Source organism: Elephantulus edwardii, unplaced genomic scaffold, assembly GCF_000299155.1.
Source record: "Elephantulus edwardii isolate Elephantulus edwardi_28Jun2011 unplaced genomic scaffold, EleEdw1.0 scaffold00133, whole genome shotgun sequence".
Taxonomy (NCBI): Eukaryota; Metazoa; Chordata; class Mammalia; order Macroscelidea; family Macroscelididae; genus Elephantulus; species Elephantulus edwardii.
This window is the reverse complement of record NW_006399883.1, coordinates 4,634,139-4,656,334: the sequence shown is the minus strand read 5'-3', so window position 1 is coordinate 4,656,334 and position 22,196 is coordinate 4,634,139. Positions and strand designations below refer to the sequence as shown.

General features: G+C 47.1%; 1 protein-coding gene across 1 annotated transcript in view; it reads left to right on the top strand.

Moving 5' to 3' along the window:
- Positions 1-22,196, top strand: part of LOC102848843 — a 98,097-nt gene that overhangs the window by 60,797 nt on the left and 15,104 nt on the right. The window contains exons 6-9 of the mRNA XM_006894034.1: positions 116-225; positions 841-1,032; positions 1,785-1,866; positions 8,431-8,580. Of these exons, the coding sequence (XP_006894096.1) occupies positions 116-225; positions 841-1,032; positions 1,785-1,866; positions 8,431-8,580 (534 nt within the window). The remainder of the gene's footprint in view (positions 1-115; positions 226-840; positions 1,033-1,784; positions 1,867-8,430; positions 8,581-22,196) is intronic.

Here is a 22,196-nt window from a genome sequence, read left to right as displayed (position 1 = left end):
GCCTGGGGGCAGCGGCCGGCCAGGTGCCCCGTGCCGGGGCTCGGCTTGGGCTGCCAGGGTTGCTTGGAGCTGTTTGCGGCGCTCGCGTCTGTTGCGCGAGTCGATGATCCCGCAGCACCCCGGGGCTCAAGGTGTCGGAGTGCCCGAGGGGCTCGCCCTGGGCTGTGGTCCTCGGTGGCCGTGGGGTCGCCCGGCGCTTAGGAGCTGCGCTGGGTCCCAGCTCTGGTAGGCCGCCTAACCTTGCCAGAGACTCGAGCCTCCTCGGTCCCTGCCCACCACTCTTGCAGCTTCCCCCTCCTTTCTCTCCTCGAGAAGTTAATTTAACAACAACAAAAAAATACGTACAAAATCCAGATGTTCTTTGCACTGAGCCCCAAAGGAAAAAAAAAATAACTCCAAGCTGGAGGAATTTATTTTTCTAGTGCTTTGCTCTAACGCCGCCCCCCGGCCTTGGGGAGCGCGTCTGTCGGATCCGTCCCGATCCGCGTCCAGCAGCGTAGTCCTCAGGGCCCCGCGCCCGGTTGAGGCCGTGGCTACGCCGCCACCTCGCCTCTGTCTCGCGGGGCCGCTTCCCGCGTTCCTATTTCTTCTGCCACAGCAGTTTGCGGTCGACTGTGGTTTTGGCGCGTCTCTCTCCTCCTTCCCTTCCTTCCTTCCACCCTCCCGCTCTCCCAAATCCGGGATGTCTGCGCCTAATGACTTTTAGGGATCCTTGCACATTGAGGTCTGGGGTGGCACCGAGGCAAGACGCCGTCTCTTCCCACCCTTCTCAGCCTCCGACCTCAGGGCGCGGCCCCTAGGAGCCGCCCTTGGGAGCTGAGGCCGCCCTTTCCCCGTCAGTCCGAGCCCTGGCTCTGGGCGTCCCGTGTCCGGCGGGCACTCTCTGGCCGCCGCCCTCCTGTCACCTGTTCCTCAGCTCTGGCCTGGGGCACCCGCGCTCAGCCGCCTGGCCGGCAGAGGGCCTCGTTGGCCCAGGAATCTGGCGCCGGCCTGGGCGGGGAGAGGCTGACTGGGCCGAGGAGCCCTGCAGGTGTATCCTGTTCTCAAAGAAAATAAAATATTTTCATGGGAAACTTTCCTTTTGTGTTTTTCTTTCTCCCCCTTTCTTCTCCTTCTGTTCCTTTCTCCGGGGTTGTCTTCCAGGGTCAGCTCGGTGTCTCCTTTCCCGGGAGCTCCAACCCTGTAACCTTCTCTGTTGGTTCCTGGACCTGGGCCCACTGTGTACAAGACTTTTAGGGTTCCTACTGTGAAAGGGGAGAGGGTCATCTTAGGAGGACGTTTTAGCCCCAACTCCCAGACGGTGGAGGCCCTCAGCTATACCCATTGGAGAAGGAGGGAGAGTTAGAGGATGAGCACTCTGGTGGTGAGCCAGGAGTGGCCTTGTTGGCCAGCTGTGTCTTCCCGCTCTGCCAGGCTCCAGCACACGAGACTGCTCCAGCTTTGTACACACCCTGCCTTGTCAGTGCCCCAGGGCTTTGCTCTGCAGCCTTCTCTGCAGTCTCCCTGCTGCTGGTGCTGCTCCCCTTGCAGGTCTGGGCTTGTGGGCCTTCTGAAGGTCTAGGTCCAGCCCAGCACTGCCAGTCGTGCAGACATTGCTCCAGTTTCTCCTAGCTTTCCCCGTGCCCCCGCTCCAGGGTCATCATGTTCTGCTTTTTTAGACATGTGTATGTGTTTAGTTCCCTTGCAGGAAACAAACCTAGTGTTACCACTAAGGAAGAATTTAAGATCTGGTAATGGTTCTTCCAGCCAGCCTTCTGATCCCTGCTTTCTGCCGCTTCCCCCAGATTCTGTCAAGAGAGGCTCCTCTGAGTCCTACCTAGTGAGCATGATCCTCTTTGTAGCTATACTGGGCAAGGGAATAGGGAAGTAGGCATGCTTCTCTGGGGGACTGTCAAACCTGGATTGGGATCTCCCCAAACCAGGAGGCAGGAGCAAAGGAGAAGGCTAGAGAAGACCTCTGAACTTTTTGCCCAATCTTACAAATCCAGGGGAAGTTGGTGGGATGGGCTGGAGAAGAGAAGGGGGCAAGACAAGCTGTGACGATAACTTTCTATCTTCAGGTCCTGAAAAGGGCCAGATAGTAAAGGGAGGAAGAGGCTAAGAACTTCAGGGTCTGTGAGGAGCTTGGAGGGTGAGGGGAGCTGGGGCCCTCTCTGTAGTCTGCTAGGACTTTGAGACACTGCAAGCTCTCTCCTGGAGCCTTATAGAGGGAGTAGGAAGAAGGGGTTCCATCCAGGCCGCTTCTTTCCCTTCCCCCATCAGAAAGCTCTGCCTGGCACGGAGGCTCCCAGCTCCAGTTACAGCCCAGAAACCCAGCGAGCCTGGCCTGGGGGAGGCATCACGTGGCCAAGTGCGCCCTCCCTGCCCCCTCCCCCAGCCTGCAACCCTACCCGAGGCTGCCCTGCTCCTCTTGCCCTCTTCTGCAGCTCCAGATACCAGACCAGACCCCTTTGGGCCAGCCTATGTGGGGCAATAGGACGCCCCATCCCTTCCTCCCTGTGGTGGGCTCCAATGCCTCCTTGGCTTGAGTGCATCTTGGCTTGATTAGCAGGTGGTGTTTCCATCTGGTTCTGTGAGGGCTGCAGTATCTGTGCAGGGGCCTGAGTTGGTTTGGCCTGGTGCCCTTCTGTGGCAGAGGGGTGGGCCTGAGCTTGAGCAGATGAGCGGACCCAAGGTCACGTGTCAAGTTTAGGATATGGACTTGGCTTTGTTATGTCCCCTTCTGGAGGCTGTGGATTATGCACGTGGGTGGGTTGACAACTTGGCTTGTCTTCCATAAGCAGGCATTTATACCCACATGGCCCCTGGGCTGATGTTTAAGGTTGATGAGAGGTGATGGGCCTGGAAGGCTGTGTACATGAAATGTAGAGCAAATGTGGGGAATTGTTCCTTGCCTGGGCCAGCAAAGTCCAGACCCTTGGGCATGATGCCTGCACATTCCCTGCAGATGTGGAGTGAGAGCTGGGGGTGGATCTGGAGGGACTGGTTGTGATTCGTTTTGGGGCAGCTGGCCTCTCCCTGGACCTCCAATCTACGGTGGGGGTGGATGACCAGAGCAGGGCCAAGTGAGGTCGGTGCAGAGCTCCCTAGAACCTGGCAGCCCTTTTCTTAGAGAGCCCACAGAGGCTGCCAGCTCCAGTGAGGTACTCAGGGAAGCCGGCAGGAGGAAGCTGGCTAGGCAGCTGCATGGGCCTATCTGTGCAAAGCAATGGCCTGAGGACTTTAAGCTGACTTCTCTAAAAGGGGAGGAAAGTATCCTAAACTTAGAGGCTTTCCTGTTAGCTTTGGTTAAGATACCTCTGCAAGCTGCTTGAGGCCAAACTTTGCTGCAGACTGCTCATGGACTACAGGCCACTCCTCTGATCCTGTCTTCTGCCACCTAGCTTCCTTCTTACAAGATGAGGCAAGACCTATCATGAGGGTCCCCTGCCTTGACTGAAGAGCTGCAGGCTGCTAGCCTATACGCCGCAGGAAGGGCTCTGGGCTGACATCAATGACAGACAAATGCTGGTGGGCTGCCTGCTCTGCATCATGTAGTTAGGCACCAGGTCATCCTTAGATGCTAGTCTCTTTTTTGTTACTGTGATGCAGTTCCCATGCCATAAAGCTCATCCTTTAAAAGTACAGTTCAGTGGTTTTTAGTATCCCTACATGGCTGTGCAGCCAACCACAATCTAATTCCAGAACATTTTCATCAACTCAGAAGGAAACTGTTCCCATTGTCCTCATTCCCATTCCCACCTTTCCTAGCCCTGAAAGTCACTTATCTGCTACTGATGATTTAACCTATTTTAGACATTTTGTACAGATTCATATGCTATGTGACCATGTGTGAACTGTCTTCATTCAGCATGCTTTCAAGGGACATTGTACTATGGCATGTATCAGAACTTCATTCCTTTTTTATGACTGAATAATGGTCATCATATGGATACATCACATTTTACTGATTCATTTATGGTCAGATCATAGACAATTCAGACTGTTTTTATGCTTTGGCTATTGTGAATAATGCTGCTGTAAGTGTCTATGTACAAGTTTTCATGTGAACACATTTTCATTTCTTCTGGGAATTGTGGAACTGCCAAGCCATATGGTAACTTTGTTTTACTTTTTGAGGAACTGCCAGACTTTTCCTCAGAGGTATATACCATTTGGAGTTCTCTCAGCAGTGTCTGAAGCTTTTAATTTTTCTGCAATGCTCACTTCTCCATCTTTCTGATTGTAGCCATCCCAACTAAACTCAAGCCATCAAACTGAAACTGATTCATAGCTGACCCACCAGTAGGTTTTCAGAGGCTTAGTGCAGGAGAGAGCAGTGCTCATTCTTCTCCTGTGGAGCAGTTGGTGGTTTTGAACCCCTTGACTTTGGGTTAGCAGCAGAGCTCTATCACTAGGCCACCAGATGTCTCTCATAGTGGAGGTAAAGTAGTATCTCATTGTGGGTTTATTTTTTTTTATTACTAATTTTAATGAAAGTTTACAGAGACTTTGGATTTCCACTCATTGTTGCACTTTTCTCCCTGCCTACCCCTCCCCCCAGTTAGCGTTTCTCTTTGAAATGTAAGAAAAAATTCTTTCATTGTTATATAAAGCCCCCTCCCCCGTCCACTCTACCATCTCACTGTGATGTTTAATCTGCGTTTCCCTGATAGCACATGACATTGAACATCTTTTCATATACTTGTTGCCCATTTGTGTATCTTTTCTGGGGAAGTGTATGTTCAAATCTTTTGCCCATTTTTCAGATGGGTTATTTGTCTTTTTTTGTTGTTGAATTGCATAAGCTCTTCATACAGACAGGATGTATTTCCAGATCTAGAAGACGCTTCCTGACCAGCACACTGGTGCTCTCTCTCACTGCTGTGCACAGGAGTGTCCTAGCCCTGTTGGCTCCTGAGCCGCTTGAATCTTTTCCAAAGCTGCCTCTCTGTGCTGACCAGCTCCGTGTCAGGTGAGGGGAGCCAGTGTGAAAGTGGTTGTCACTGTGTACTGGTGCCTGGCACAGGAAAGGATGCCCCCTAGAATAACTGCCATATGTAGAAGGGGCTTTGTTCCTTGAGGAGGTGTACATGAGGCCCCTGGGGTCAGGAGGAAAGCTGTGAGGTCAAGGAATGCTTCCTGCATCCTTGTGCATAAGCTAGGGACCCAGGGAATGTGATCACCAGTCCTGCACCCCAGCTGCGCCAAGTGGGTGCTCATCTGCCTCCTGGCGTGAAGTGGAGAAGGGGAGAAATTTTGCAGGTGACAGGAGGAACCTTCTGGGTGCTGGAGACTCATGAGACTTCATGGCAGGACCGGAGGGTAGGCAGGGAGAACGTATGAAGTTGTGGGCTTAGAAAAGGGTAAGCAGGGTGCCGGCCTCACTGTGGATGTTGAGAGCTGCAGAGGTAGAAGATGTCAGTCTAGGGTGACCCGGAGCAAGGAGTGGTGAGCGTTTGAGAAGAGGTGGGGAACAGAGCAGGGTCAGGTGAGGGGCTGCTGGAGGGTGGTGGCTGATGCCTGACCTCAAGTCCAGCTCTTGGCTGGGGGCCTGGCCCTGGTGGACACAGGGGTTTGGGAAGACAGGTCGGCTTATAGGAGATTAGTTCAGCTTCTGGTTTGGGTTAACAAGTCCAGTTCTGAGAAGGCCTTGCCGATGGACACCCATCCCAGAAGTGACCCATGAAGTGCTGAGAGTGTTTTGAGGAGTCATGAGAGGAAGAGCAGTGCCTAGAAGATGAACTTGTCCATTGGTGGCCCAAATAAGCTGGAGGGAGACCCCAGTAGACTGAGGAGTGAGAAAGTCTTGTTTTGAAATCCCTGAACGTGCCAATCAGGTAGCAGGGCAGAGTCCAGCCCAGCTCTGGCACTCTACTCCAGGTGTCCTGCGTGGGGAGGAAGGGGAGAGTCTTTGACAGCACACAGGACTCTTTAGCCAACAGGGAGGATGCACTGCTCAGAAAAGGGGTCTGGGAACTGTGACCAATGAGCTGCAAGTAGGCAGGCTGTAAGGTGGTTTTGGGCCCAGGCCTCATCACCTGAAGGGACTGTCATGTCAGGGAGAGCCCTGCTCCCCCTTCCCACCCTGCTCCAGCTTGCCTTGGAGAGGTCCCAGCTTGACCCTCACCTCCACAGCTGTCTGTGAGGCATATGTGGGGGTCCCCCACAGGACTAGTGGGGCACTCTGCTTTGCCCACCAACACAGAGACCAAGGTGGAGCAGGATATGGGCAACTCCTTACCCACACCTGGGATGGGACCTTGGAGGTTTCCTCTACAGCCCTGGGCCCCGAGGTGGGTTATGCTCAGCTCACATGGGAGCAATGATTCTGTGAGCTGAGGGCTGGAACGAAGACAACCTGGCTCCCTCAGCTGTGTGAACAGATGTCTTGCCCACAGCCGCCCAGGCTTCCTGTGCTGGCGGCCGTCTGCACAGGGAGACAGCTGGGCCTAATCTCGCCTCCCGGCCCACTCCACAGGCTCTTTCTTGCCACCAGTGTGGCTTGGGTCCCTGCCCTGGGCCAGCAGAGCTCCTGTGGGCAGTGGGCATCAGCAGGGGCACGGGTGTTCCTCCCAGTGGCTTCCAGGGTGGCCTTCCAAGGGCGAGGGCACTCAGCTGTCCCCTGGCCCCGGCTCCAGGGGGTTTAGCCTTACAACGAATGAACACAATAGGAGAAGTGTGTGGATAATTTTTTTCTTCTAGAAAAGAATGCACACACACAGATTCCTTCTGGGGAAGGTCGGGCTTGGTGGCTGCTGGAGCCCCAGGGGAGGAGAGATGGGCTGATAAAGGCTGCGGGCAGGCGGGCGGGCATGCAGGGAGGGAGAGGCGGGTGTGGGTCCTCTTTCCTGGCTGCAGAAAGACGACACCTGTTGAGCAGGCCTCGCTCCCTACTCCATCTTAATCCTCGGCCTGAGGGGCACCCGGCTCCCTTTGTGCATTGTCACAGGCGGTGGGGGTGCCCCACAAGTGCCCACCCTGGCTGAGTGTGGTAGGGAAGGCACACAAACAGATGCAGCTGCTTGGGAAGGTAGACTTGGTATTCTCCCCAGGGCTGGAGGGAGGCACAGTTAGGGGCCGGATTCCTGGGAGTTGCACCTGCCATCTGACTGTGTCCGGGCTGGTCCTGGAAGCATAGGAGGGAGCTGCTTGGGCTAGAAGGTACCTTGCTGGACAGGGGCTCACCAGTCCCCAGGACTCATCAGTCTCTGGGTTCTATTTCTGCTGTCGTCTCTTCACGAAGCCTGACTTGATAACTTCTAGCACAGTCACTTTGGGCATGTTGTCCAGAGAGGGACCAGTCCTTAGAAGAAAGACATTATTCTGGGCAAAGTGGAGGGTCATTGAAAGAAAGGAAGAGCCTTAACAAGATGATTTGATACAGCGATAGTAAGAATGAACCGGGGCATGTTGGAGATGGTGAAGACGGCACAGGATAGGCCAAGGTTTGGATCTGTTGTTCACAGGGTCCTGAGTCATAGTTGACTTGATGGCACAACCAACCACCAAAATGGCACAATTGCAGTTTAGTTCTGGGAAGAGGAGCCCGAAGTCACCCCACACTGTGCTTCTTCCTTGAGTTGAAGCCTATGTGTGATTCTGAGCCTCTTTGTGGGTATGAAGGAGGAGCCTGGGGCGGGGCCAACTCTCATCCACAGGTTAGGCCACCCCTGCCTGCTGGGGCTGCTGTGCCTCAGCACTTCTCTTGGCGTGGGAGGTGGCTGGAGATGGCACAGTGGGGCCTGCCTTCCGCACTTTTGTGGCCTGGATAACAGACCACTGGGATAGTGTATAGTGCAAAGCTATCAGCCCGAGATGGAATGAGGGGCCAAGTGGGCCTCCGGAGGAAGTAGAGACAGAAGACGTCAAAGCTGCCTCTGGGTGGAGTGGGAGCTTTGGAGCTCTCTAGTAGCTTATGGTGGGTTTGTGAAGCCTGACCTGTCATGAGTGGTTCACTATTGGGGAACTCCTGTGCTATGTGTATGAATATGGGGTGAATATGGAGCCTGCCTTGGACATTGATGGTGTGGTATTTTGGTGCAGGTTGAGGTGTTCAATGTGAGGAGGACAGGGCTGCAATTGGGCACTGCCTCCTGCCCTTCACAGGGTTTGGTTTCAGATGACTACTGGGTGGGGTAAGGGCCCGGGACGGTGGGGTGGGGAGCAGAGGTTGGCTAAGAGCTTAGGGATGGATGAGCAGAGGCCCTCTGGCTGGACATGTTAGAGAGCTGAGTGGGGCCTGGTCTGTGAGGCTGATGGGCTCTGCAAGCGTCCAGAGCGTGGCCAGAGGCTGGGTTCAGCAGCGATTAACCCGTGCTTCCTGTGGGGCTAATCATTAAGGAACATCTGTTCTTCGGGGGCTGGCAGGCAGGTGGTTGAGCTTCGACTTTCTCTGCACTGGGCGGCGCCCTGTCCTCACTGTCCCTGCCTGTGACCCTCAGGCCCCAGGGCTCGGCAGCCCTTCCAGCCCCCCAGCCACGGTCCTGGTTGGGCGCTGGCCTGTCTGCTGAAGGAAATGCCGCTGTTCAGCTGGCAGCTCCGCGACCGCGGGACCGGCATCCCGGACGAGGGAATGGAAAAAGTCAAACCTCAGGCTGCGTTTGTTTTTCTTAGCGATACCTGAGGTAGAGGAGCCAGGGGAAGTGGGTTGGAGATCTGGCCCGAGGAGGAGAGGCAGCCAGAGGATCACACAACCAGAGTGCTGCGTCAGAGAGGCGCGGCGTGGCCTCGAGCCAGCGTCCTCCTGACACGCGGTGGCCAGGGTCACCCTGGGGTGGCGAGCGGGCCAGGTGGAGGCACTCCTCACTCACCCTGTCCAATCTGCATGAGTAAGGACAAGGGATCTGCATCTGGGGGACGATGCCACGGGGCCCAGAAAGCTAAGATGCACTGACCCAGACACGGCAGGGTGCATGCATCTTCTGCCAGGATCACTGTCCACTGGAGACCCTTCTTCCACCCAGCACACCACTTCCCCATGAGTGACTGAGGGTGTCATGGAAATTAGGGTTCCCCCAGCTGCAGAGCAGACCTTGACTGGGCACCCTGCTTCAGTGGGATGACAGTGAGGTGGAAGCTGGGATAGCCTCTGTGGGGCAGGCCTCTGGGAGCCAGCATCAGGTCAGACTCCAGAGAAGCTTCAGTGTCTGCCCTGGGATGGTAGGCTCTAGGCCTGCTCTAGAAGATGCAGTGGTTGACTTGAAGCCCTCAGGTCTCCCAGACTCACAGTAGGGCGGTGCATCTGAACGTATGTGGACACAGTGCAGGATGGGTGCTGGTCACTTGGAGGAGACTTCACGTGACTTGATTTTATGATGGTGGAGGTCTTTGCTAACACTGGTATGTGTCTCTGTCCAGTGACTGTCCTGCTTGGCCAACCTCCTTGGGGTCCAGCCTTCTGTGACCTGGGACTTGCAAATGATAGATGGCAAATGATAGATGCCAGCTCAGCCTGGGCTGGAAACTTTCTGCGTGCTGTCTCTGTTCACTGCTGCTGTGGAGGATAGTGCCCGGGCTCTATTCTGGATATAGCTTGACAATGGTGGGTCCTGGACAGCACTGAAGCACCCGCTTCCAGAAGAAGGGATGGAAGCTGTGAGGTCTGATTACTTCTGGAGGGTCATGTGCCACCAGTCCCTAGCTGCCCTCACACAGGTGGCCTGACCCCAGAAGCCCTCCTGGCCTTCCTTGTCTGAGTGGGGTTGCCCACCATGCTCAGCTTAGGCATTCCCACCATGGTGTGCTCTGCCCATTGTCAGACTGTAAGACTGTAAGGAGCCCCAGCTGCCAATGTTCTTATTCTCCGCTGTCACTTTGGGAGACCTTGTTCTCAGCCTCAGCCAACTTACTTTCTACCTCTATTGAAAGAAGAAGACGGTGAAATGGGATGAATTGGAGGACACAGGGTTAAAATCCCCAAACCAGTTTCTCAGGGTTGGAATTTATTTTGATTTTGTTACATACAGAAATTAAATGCCGTCTGGTGGGGCTGAGGTTTCTTTGGCAAGGAGCTACGGCTTCTGAAAAGCCAGCCTTCTCCCTCGGTCCCACCCCAGGCTCTTGGCTCCAGACACTGGGGAGTGGCTGGTGGCAGAGGTGGCCGTTTGGGTGGCCGAGGTTAGCAGGCAGGAGGGGCAGATGCTGGGGTCAGCATGGCCTTCACAAGGGCTGCTTACAGTAGAAAGCTGAGACACTGTGAGAGCCCCTGCCTGTGACGAGAGGCAATGTGTGTGCACATGCTGGTCAAGGTTGACCAGATCAGAAGACTTGAAATGATCTCAGATGCTCAGAGCATCAGGAGACAGAGCCGTCCCCTTCTCTTTGAGAAATGGTGGAGAACCCAGCTACAGGGCCTGGGCTCTTCTTGCCTCTACCCTCGTCTCTGAGGGCAGAGACTCCAACCATACATGTCCTTCTGTGGCTGCTCGCCCCTAAGCAAGGCCTGGGGACCCCAAGTGTCAGTGCCGGCCACATGCCAGACGTGAGGACTTTGGGACGAGGTTGGGCATACACAGCCCATCCAGCGCTGGAGGCACCCTTCCAGGCGAGGCCCCACAGCTCTGGTCTTTGCACAGAGCCTGCTCTTCATGAGGAGTAAAGGTAGCTAAGTGGTGAGATGCTGGGCTCCAGCTGTGCTCTGTCCCGGCAGCTGAGGGTGGGTCTCCTAAGGCTGGCAGGCAGGGGGTGGAACTTGAGCATTTCAGGAAAGGCAAGAAGAAATTCCCAAACAGGAACCTCATCGAGGAGGGGCATGGACCAAGGGAAGATTCCACGGCGGGTGCTTTTGTAGGTGGATGTGCAGGTGGGACAGACAACATGTGTGCCTGAGAAGGGGGTGACATGGACAGGACACCTGTGCCCACCTGCCCTGCATCACATGCCAGCCTCTAGTGGGCACCTGGGGTGCTACAGATCCCACAACTGGCCTGGAGCCTCAGATTCTTCATCTGTCCTACGGAGTTGCCAAAGATGTGGTCAGGCAGCAAGACTGTGGAAGCACACAGCCTCCTGGGCCAGTCTGAGCAAACTCATTCTAGGCCCTCCTCTGTGGGACCAGCCCTGCAAGGCCTCTGCCTCTCAGGACAGGCTTCACCCAGGGAGGCTTGCTCCTGGTCACCGCTGATCTGCATCCCGACATCCCTGAGGGAGGTGCTGCTCTGAAACAGCCCCTAATTAAGAGTATGCCAGGGGAGGGTGCCTCTCTCGTGCCTCCCTTCCTACCGTCCTCAAGGCCAGTGCTCTCCAGTGCAGTGTCACACAGTAATGGAAATGCTATGGGTCCATTCTGCTCAGCGTGGCCCTGGGTGCAGCTCTAGTTTCTTCTTCTTCTTTTTTTTTAACTTCTTGTTTTAAATATAACATTTATACTCATTTGCTTACAAGTTCGTATAGTTTTTCACACTGAATATTTCCCATTTCCTTTACTCATCCCTCCCTCTGTCCATCAAATTGTGTGACTTTATGGTTATCGCCCTGCTCAACCTGACTCCTCTGCTCCTACCCTCCCCCCTTAGATCCTTATACACATTTTACTAGTTATCTTTCTAGTTCTACAATAATGGTCTTATGCAGTATTTGTCCTTAGGAGTCTGAGTTAGTTCACTTAGCATAATGCTCTCCAGACTCCCCTCCCTCCACAACCAAGTTATACAGTGTGCAGCTAGAATGCTTCTTGGAGGCAAAGGCAAAGCTTTGTCTCACATACTTTGGGAATGTTATTAGAAGAGGCAATTTCTTGGAAAGGATGTCTGTCTTGGAGGGTCGGTGAAAGGAAAATTATCAATGAGATAGTTTGACACAGTGCAGCAATGGGCTCATGTGTGTTAGAGTAGATGAGAATGGCACAGGACGGGGTTCAGATGTTCATAGGGTTGCTGTGAGTCGTAGTGGTCTCAGCAGCGCCTAACAGCAAGATGTCTTTCTACATGTCTGTTATGTGCATCCACCACTCGGTAATGAAGAGATGGGTGCCTGGCCGGTTGCCTTGCCTCCTTAGCTGAGGATCATGATAAAAGTGGACAACATGGTAGAGGTCAGAATGTTTAGAACCTTGCTCAGACCATATGGGGAACAGAGACCTGTCAAGAGGTTTGCTTTTTGGTTTTTTTTTTACATTTGAGGACTTAGTTCCAGTCTCGCCTGTAGTCCTTAAGAGCTATGCAACTTTGACCAAGTTATTTAAGCCTTCTGATCCTGTTTGCTACTTATATATTAGAACTAAAATACATACCTCACAGGGTTGTTGGGGGAATTTCATGAAAATATATGTGAACAGTGTACAGCAACTCACGTAGACCAGCCTTCTTGCTGAAAACAGCCAAAATGGAATTTATTTAAAAATAGCTAATTTTAAAAGCGCTGAAGAGCCGAAAAATGAAAAGATAATAGAAACTAAGAGGACAAAATGGATATGGAGAAAGCTTTTGCCCTAAGAGAATAGGAAATAAGAAAATAGCCATTTTTTATTTTGGAGGTCTCACAGCATGAGAGGCAGAGCAAAACATGGGGCCTGTACCTGCTGGAAAAGCTCTCAGAAGAGAACCCACAGCAGCTGGAGTTCCCAGAAGGCCGCAGCTGCAGAGCCCTCCAGGAGGCAGGGAAAGCCAGGCCTGCGCTTGGAGTAGCCTGACCTCAATCCCCCTGTGTGGTCCCGGCCTCCAGCCTTGCACTTGGTCTTGGTGGTTGGGACTGGAAGTACCTGTTGGAGCCAGGCTGGAGTACACATCCTTTTTGAAATCTATATTAGTTTCCTGGGGCTGCCACAACAAATACCATGAGTTTTGTGGCCCACGTCAACAGAAATTTATTCTTTTACCATTCTGGAGTTTGAAATCAGATGTTGTTAGGGCCATGATCTCTTTGAGGCCTTAGAATTCCTCTTAGCTCCTTTCCTGCTCCTAATGGCTTATATGTAGTATTTTGTGGTTTGTGGTTACCTGATTTCTATCTCTGCCTCCATCTTTATGTGTCTATCTTGTATCTCTTAGTCTTCTCCTTTTCTATCTCATATGAGGACATTTCTCGTTTGATTTAGGGCCCAGTCTATTTCAGTATGATCACATGTCAAGATCTTGAATTTATTTAATTACTTCTGCAATAACCCTTTTCCCAAATCACATTCTGAGATTTAGGACTTTGGGGAGGGATATTCTTGAACCTATTATAGTATCTTTATCTTCTGCTTCAAGTTATTCCTGCAAATGATTTCTCATATTCAATGACCTGTATACAGTCGGCAGTAACTAGGTATGGACAGAAATGAGACTGAGGATCTGCACACATAATAGCAACAGAGCATCACTCATTGAAGAAAACAATTCTGTATTTAAAGAAGTAAGATAAGCTTGGGATGCATCTTTTATTATTGGTTACATATTTTAAAGATTTTATTATTACTGTTTTTAATTGATATTTTAATGAAAGTTTACAGAAAACTTGGATTTTCATTCACTCATTACAGCACATTTTCCTACCTACCCCCCCATCCCAGTTCACTTTTCTCTTTAAAAAGATTATTTCATTGTTGCACAATTTCCTCCCTTCCCCCTGCCCATAGTCCACTTTTCTATGCATTTCTTATTTTGGACTGTTGTCATTCAGATAATACCTAATCATAACCATAACAGTTCTTTCTTTCTCTCATCTATTTCAATACAGTGTTCATTATTTATCCTCTCTTTTCTTAGTTTCCCCTCAACCCCCATGTTAGTCCTGTTTATAACAGTGGCATTATGCAGTGTTTGTCCTTTTATGACTGAGATATTTCACAAAGCATAATGACCTCCAAGTTCACCCATTTTATAGAATATTTTATTAGCTCCTTGTTTTTCAGTGCTGCATAGTATTCCATTGTGTGAATATAACACAGTTTCCTCTATCCATTCATTTGTTGATGGAAGGATATATCTTAAGTAATAACAATAACAACAGCAAAATCCCTCAAATTTACCTAGCAAACCTGTGAAACAAAATAGAACTAGATTTTTCTTAAAGTAATAAACTTACTTGAAAACAGATTGGAAAACACTGCAGATAATTAGCAAAATGAAGGATATATCAGAAGAAATTATCCAGAGTGTAGCATGGAATTACAAACAAGACTGAGAGAGGTCTACACACCTAAATTATATGTACTGGAAAGGTACAGAAATTTAATCAAAGTTCCAGAAGTAGAAGAATGAACAGGAATGGGATTAAGTAGTATCTTAGAATGGCTGACGATTTAATTTAAAGCTAAAAGAAAATTTAATAAGGACAGTGTGTTCCCAACCAGGATAAGAAATTAATCTACTTCAGGACATATTAACTTAGAACTAAAAAATGCCAAAGACGAAATGTCATTAGAGCAGTTGGAGGGAAAACATGTAGGGACACAAACAAGTTCGTTCTAGAGAGGGTGAGATCAGGCTGCTCCTTGGAGACAAGGATTCTGAGGCTTTATCTGACATGCTTTGGACATGTTGCAAGGTGGGATCAGTCTTTGGAGAGGGACATCATGCTTGGGAGGGTGGAGGAACAGCATAAAAGAGGAAGACCCTTTATGAGGTGGATTGATTCAATGACTGGGGTAATGGAAATAGGTGTGTTACAGACAATAAGAATAGCACAGGATAGAGCAGGGTTTAGGGCTGTTGTACATAGGGTCGCAATGAGTCACAGGCAACTTGATGGCACATAACAACTCCTTCAAAAGTGTGTGAGAGCTGGAGATAGTGACTGGATATAGTCACTATTACATCATCCTATTTAGTTACTTCATTATATTCGCCATTATCTGGTGTTATTTGGTGCTGGTACCAAGAGTGTTGATTGTAGAGTCAAGCAAGGTGAAGCTGTTAAAATATCAATCTCCATCTATTATGATGCTTCCAATTGACCCCATGGTGAGAATCTTTATTTTCTTGATGTTGAGCTTCAATCCGTACTGAAGGCTGCAGTCCTTGACCCTCTGCACCATGCTCTTCAGGTCCTCCTCAGTTTCAGCAAGCATGGTTGTGTCATCTGCATAATGCAGATTGTTGATGAGTCTTCTTCCATTCCTGATGCCACATTTCTCCTCATAGAGCCAAGTCTTTCAGATAATTTGTTCCACATATAGATTGAAAAGGTATGGAGATAGGATACATCCTTGGCACACACTCTTCCCAATTTTGAACCATGCAGTGTTTTCTTGCTCTGTTCTGATGACTGCTTCCTCGTCCAAGTATAGGTTTAACATAAGCACAATCAGGTGTTCTGGGATTCCCATTCTTCTCAGAGTCAGCCACAGTTTGTTGTGATCCACACAGTCAAATGCCTTTGCATAGTCAATGAAACACAGATAGACATTCCTCTGGTACTCTCTGCTTTCAGCCAAGATCCATCTGACATTAGCTATAATATCCCTAGTACCATGGCCTCTTCTAAACTCAGCCTGCACTTCATGCAGTTCTCTATTGATGTGCTGTTTCAGTAATTTTTGGATAATCTTCAGCATAATCTTGCTTGCATGTGATATCAGTGATACTGTTCGATAATTTCTGTACTCTATCAGATCACCTTTCTTTGGAATGAAAACAAATAATAGATCTCATCCAGTCAGTTGGCCAGGTGGCTGTCCTCCAGATTTCTTGGTACAACTTGGTGAGCACATTCAGGACAGTGTCTGTTGAAATATGTCAGTTGGTATGCCATCAATTCCTGGGGTCTTGTTTTTTGCCAGTTCTTTCAGAGCAGTTTGAACTTCTTCAGTCATCACCACGGGCTCTTGCTCATATGTTGTTTCATGAAATTCTCCTGTGTCCCCCAATTTCTTTTGGTATAATGACTCTGTATACTCTTTCCATAGAATCTACAACTTTTTGCTGATTCATATTGGAATTTTGAGAGTAACTATAAAGATAGTGTTGAAAAGACTAGAAAATGTCAAATTAACTGAAGGCGGAAAAAGGATAATCTAAACAAATAAAAAAATTCAGTTAAGCAGGGAAAAAACTAGGATATCTGACCAGTGTTTTTTCTAGGTGCTGCTGAGTCAGGTTCAACTCACAGTGACCGTATGAACACAGTAGAGCTGAACCCTGTCCTGTCCTGTGCCGTCCTTATCAACTCTGACACACTCAAGCCCACTGCTTCAGCCACTGTGTTATCCCACCTGGTTGACCATCTTCCTTTTGTTCACTAACCTTCTACCTTTCCAAGCATGATATCTTTTCCCAAGGAATAGCTTCTCCTAGCAACATCCCCTAAGTATGTGACACAAACCTTTTTCCATCCTTGCCTCCAAGGAGCACTCTGGCTGCACTTTCTCCAAGACACATCTCTTTGTTCTTTTGGCCATCCATGAGATATATTCAGTACTCTTTTCCATTACCACTACTCTAAGACTTCAGTTGTTCTTCTGCCATCTTTATTCACTGTCCAGCTCTCAGACACATATGAAGTATTGAAAAGACTATGTCTGAATCAGATGCACCTTTAAACTGGCATCATTGCTTCTTTCCCATTGCTTACTTTTCCAGTGCAATACATCCCTTGATCTCCTGGCTTCTGATATCAAGGCTATTGATTATGGATCTAAGTAAGATGAAATCAGTGACAATTTCACTCTTTCTCCATCTAGCCTAATGTTGCGTATTGGTCTAGTGGTAAGGGTTTTGATCTTGAGTTTGGTTTTCTTGATAGTGAGATGTGATCTATATTGGAGGCTGTAGCACTTTAAGCCCTCCTTACTTTCAGTAAGCAAATTTGTGTCATCTGCACAATGCAGGATGTTGATGAGTCTTCCTCTGATCCTGATGCTGCATTCTTCATAGAGACCAACTTTGTGATTTCCTTAGCATACAAGTTGAGTAGGTATGGAGAATAACAAGGCACACTTTTCTCGATTTTAAATCATGCTCTGTTCAGACAACAACTTCTTGGTCTAAATAGAATAGGTTTTGTATGAGCATAATTAAGTATTCTAGGATTCTTATTCTTCTAAATGTTAGCCATCATTCATTATGCTCCACATATCAAATGCCTTTGTATAGTCAATAAAATACAAACAATCCTGTGGTTTTCTCTGCTTTCAGCCAGGATCTATCTGACATCCACAATGATATCCCTGCCCTTTTCTAAACCCAGCTTGAACTTCTGGATGTCTTTATCAATGCACTGTTTGTTCTAGCCAGTTTTGGATGATCAACAGTAATATTTTTCATACCTGTGATGTTAATGTTACTGTTTGATAATTTCCACATTCTATTGTATCACCATTCTTGGGAATGGGAAAAAATATGGATCTCTTTCAGTCAGACAGCCAAGCAGCTGCCCTTCAGATTTCCTGGCATAAACTGGTGAGCATGCCAAAGGCTGCATCTGTTAGTTGAGATATGACAGTTGGAATCCCATCTATTCCTGGGATATTATTTTTTGTCAATGTCTTCAGTGCAGCTTGAACTTCTTCTTTCATTACTATTGACTCTTTTTCATATGGTACTTCCTGAAGCATTTCCATGTCAATCCATTCTTTTTTCTGTCTGACCAACGGTAATGTTAAAACAAAATGATAAAAAGAAACCACAATATCACTGAAAGTAATTTAAAGCAAAATAAATGTTTTTGGTAAAAGACTAAGGTTGTTGAGATCCCACCTGAATTTAAAGATCACTTCAGGAATATATTTGAGGCATTAAGCACTAGTGTTTAAGGACTGCTTGAGTTATAAAATGGTATCAAGGACATCATATGTAAAGAAAGAACGATGTTATTGAAAAGGCAGGAAAGAGAGAAAAGGCTAAAACAGATGTCAGAAGAGACTCTGAAACTTCTTCTTAAATGTAGAGAAACTAAAGCCAAAGAAAGAAATGATGAAATTAAGAGTTGAACAGATGATTTCAAGGGTAGTTCAGGAAGATGGAGCAAAATATAGCAAAATTTGCAAAGACCTGGTATTAAAATTCCAAAAGGAAGGAACATGCTTGGCATTTCTCAAGCTGAAAGAACTGAAAAAAAAAAATCATGCCTCAAGTGGCAATTCTGAGGAATTCTATGGCAAAATATTGAATTATGAGAGAAACATCAAAAGAAGATGGGAGGACTATACAGTTACTATACTAAAAAGAATTTGTTGATGTTCAGCCATTTCAGGAAGTAGGATGTGATCAATAACCCGTGGTAGTGATGGAAGTCCAACCTTCATTGAAGGAATCAGCAAAAGATCAAGTCCTAGTAATTGATGAACGGGAGCTCTGGTGGCCAAGTGGTAAGAAACTGTGCTGTAATCCTGAAGGCACGTAGTTCGAGGGCACCATCTGCTCCACGGGAGAAGGATGGACAATCTCCTCTCCTGTGATTAACTGCCTCTGACAACCCACTGAAGGGTCAGCTATGGGTTGGTTCTGACTCGATGCACACAACAACAACAGTTGATGAAATAGCAATTGAAATGTTTTAATAAACATTTTCTTTGTTAAAACATTTCAATTTGTATGCAGTGCAGGAGGAGATGAGTCAACACTTGTCTAGGCCAAGAAGATTTCAAAGGGCAGCTCAGGAAAACAAAGCAAAGTATTATAGTGAAATGTGCAAAGAGCTGGAGTTGGGAAATCAAAAGGGATGAACTTACTTGGCATTTCTTAAGCTGAAGGAACTGAAGAACAAATTCAAGCCTTATATTGCAATATTTAAGATGCTATGGGGAAAATACGGAATAATCTGGGAAGAAGAAAGAGACCCTGAATAAGCAAAGCACTTCTGAAAAACAAAAATGAAGTGGGAAACAGCACTTTCTGACCTCAAAAATCTACTACACAGGTAGTAGGTAATAACAAAACCAGCATGATATTGGTACAATGACTGGCATATAGACCAATGGAATGGAATAGAGAACCAAGAAATGTGCCCGTCTATCTATGGTCACCTGATTTTTGTCAAGGAAATAAAACCTAACAAATGGAGAAATGACAACCTCTTCAACAAATAGTCTTGGTGAAACTGGACTGTAGAAAGCGAAACAGGATCTACATCTCATACCATTCGCAAAAATCAATTCAAGATGGATCAGAGACCTCTGAGTAGAGCCCAAAACAATAAATTTCATAAGAGGCAAACTGGGATCAAGCTTAGATGACTGAGTTTATGGTATAAAGACTGCCAAATACAGACAGAAATGTGTAATCTGAAGAGAATACAATTGATGAATGGGACCTTCTAAAGATGAAATCCCTGTGTGCATAAAAAACATTTTCCAACAGAGTGAAAAGAAAACCTACTGACTGGGAAAAAACATTTGGCACTACCATTTAAAATAAGGGTCTCATATAAAAAGTTTATAGAATTCTATAGGGCATCCACAAGAAAAAGACTGATAATCTAATTACAAAATGGGCAAAAGACGTGGAAAGACTTTTCATAGATGACGATATTCAGATGGCTAACAGATACATGAAGAAATGCTTAAAGTCACTGGCAATAAGAGAGATGAAAATCAAAACTACAATGAGATATAATTTTATCCCAGTAGCAGTGGCAAAGTTTCACAGGACAGCAAGTAATAAATGTTGGAGAGGATGTGGAGAGATGGGAATTCTTATACATTGTTGGTGGGATTGTAAAATGGTACAACCACTCTGGAAGGCAGTTTGGTGCTTCCTCAAAAAGCTGAACATAGAAATTCCATATGACCCAGCTATTACACTGCTTGGATTATATCCTGAGAAAATGGGAACTGAGGCACAAACGGAGACTTGTACACCAATGTTCATAACAGCATCATTCACCATCACAAGAACATGGAAACAGCCAAAATGTCCAAACACAACTGAATGGATTGAGAAATTATGGTACATTCACACGATGGAATACTACACAGCACACAGGAGCAATGATTTTGTAAATCACTTCCTAACTTGGGAGGGACTGGAAAGCATTATGCTAAATTAACTAGGTCAGTCCCATAAAGACAGACACTGTATAAGACCATTATTGTAGAAATAAAAAGATAACTAGTAAAGTGTATATGAGAATCCAAGGTGGGGAGAGTAGGAGTAGAGGGGTGAGGACAGATGAGAGGGATAATCATAGTGTTGCAGTTAGATGGGTGGAGGGGCTGGGTAAAGGAAATGGGAGAGATCCGGTGGGAAAAACCAATGTATATAAAGTTTGCAATTAAACTAGTACTTAATAAAAACTTTATTTTTTAAAAAAGGATATGGAAGGAGTATACACTGTACCAAAAAGAAATTACTGACACGGAAGAAATTCATGAAACAACATATGATCAAGAGGCAATGATGATGAAGGGGGAAGTTCAGGCTGCTCTGATGTTCTAAGCATCAAACAAGACCCCAGAAATTGATGGAATACCAACTGACATATTTCAACGAAAAGATGTTCCTCTTGATGTGCTCCCCAGTTTGCTCCAAGACATCTGGAGGGCAAGTACCTGGCCAACTAACTGGAAAAGATCCATATTTATTCCTATTAAAAAAAAGTATAAAAGGGTACAGTTACTTTGAAATGCAGTTTCTCAGACAATTTAAATAGAGTTCCTTTACAGCTTAGCATGAAGTTCTTTGGTGATGTGAGTGGTAAGCTTTCAGTTATTGGCTGAAAGCTTAATGGATTAAACATAACCAAAGATGCTCAGAAGAATGGCCTAGACCTTTGCAACCTGGTGGAGCTCAGTTCTATTCTGCGTACATGGATTTGCCATGGGACTTGATGGTATCTACTTGTAGGTATTTATGCTAAGGAGGTGAAACACATGTCCACGTGAAAACTTGTACATGAACTTGTTCATAGCAGTATTATTATGAACAAAAAGTAGAAACAACTCAAATGTTCATTCCAAATAGATAAGTTATTGTTGTTGTTGTTGTAGTTCTGTGCTGTTGAGTTGAGTATGACTCATAGTGACCCTGTGAACAGTAGATCTGAGACCTGCCGTACTCTGTGCTGTCCTCACCGTCCCTGATACACTTGAGCACATTACTGTAGTCACTGTGTCCATCCATCTTATCGAGGGTTACCTCTCTTATGCTGACCCTTCACTTTTCTAAGCATGATGTCCTTCTACAAGGACTGGCCCTTCCTAACAATATTCCAAAGTATACAAGATTAAGTTTCACCATCCTTGCTTCCAAGGAATATTCTCAATTTACTTTCTCTGTGATACACCTGTTTGTTCTCTTAGCAGTCCATGGGATATTCTGTTCTCTTCTCCAAAATCACAGCTCAAAGACATAGATGATTCTTTTGTCATCCTTTATTGTTCGTCCAGCCTTCAGATGCATAGCAAGTAATTGAGAAGACCATGACTTGGATCAGGTGCACTTCATTCATTAAGCTGACATCATTGCTTTTTAGTACTCTGGAGAGGTCCCTGATAGCATATTTTCCCAATATAATAATACATCCCTTGATTTCTTGAGTGAATCCAAGCAGGATGGATTCCAAGGTGTACCAAGGATGTTGATTGTGAAACCAAACAAAATGAAATTGTTGACCACTTTATTCTCTTCTCCATCTATCATGATGTTGTCTACTGGCTGGTGTTTTTGTTTTCTTGAAGTTGAGCTGTAATCCATATTGAAGGCTGTAAATAATTGATCTTCTATTGAAGATTGCTTCAATTGAAGCAAGTGCTTCAAGTTCTCTTTGCTCTTAGCAAGCAAGGTTGTATCATGTGCTTAACACAGGCTGTTGATGGATCTTCCTCTGATCCTGATGCCACATTCTTCTTCATAAAGTCTGGTTTCTTGAATGATTTGTTCAGCATATAGATTGAGTGGAGAAAAGTCATAGTCCTGGAACACACCTTTCTTGATGTTAAGCCATGCAGTGGTCCCTTGCTCTGTTTGCACAACAGCCTCTTGATTTGGGTACTGGTTTCATATAAGCAAAATTAAGTGTTCTGGGATTCTCATTTTTCTCAATATTAGCCATTATTTGTTGTTATTCATAAAAATACCTTTGCATAGTCAATGAAACACAGACATCCTTCTGGTGTTCTCTGATTTCATCCAAGATCCATCTGAAATCAGCAAAGATAACATCTTGTACCACAGCCTCTTCTAAGTCCTGCTTGAATTTCTAGTCATTCTCCGTTGATGTACTATACTATATACTAGCCCATCCTTCTTATTAATCTTCAGCAAAATTTTGCTTGCGAAGACCAGATGAGTTGTGGGAGGATGTCAAATACATCATCCAGGAAGAGTGCAAATGGTCATTACAAAGACAGAAGAGGA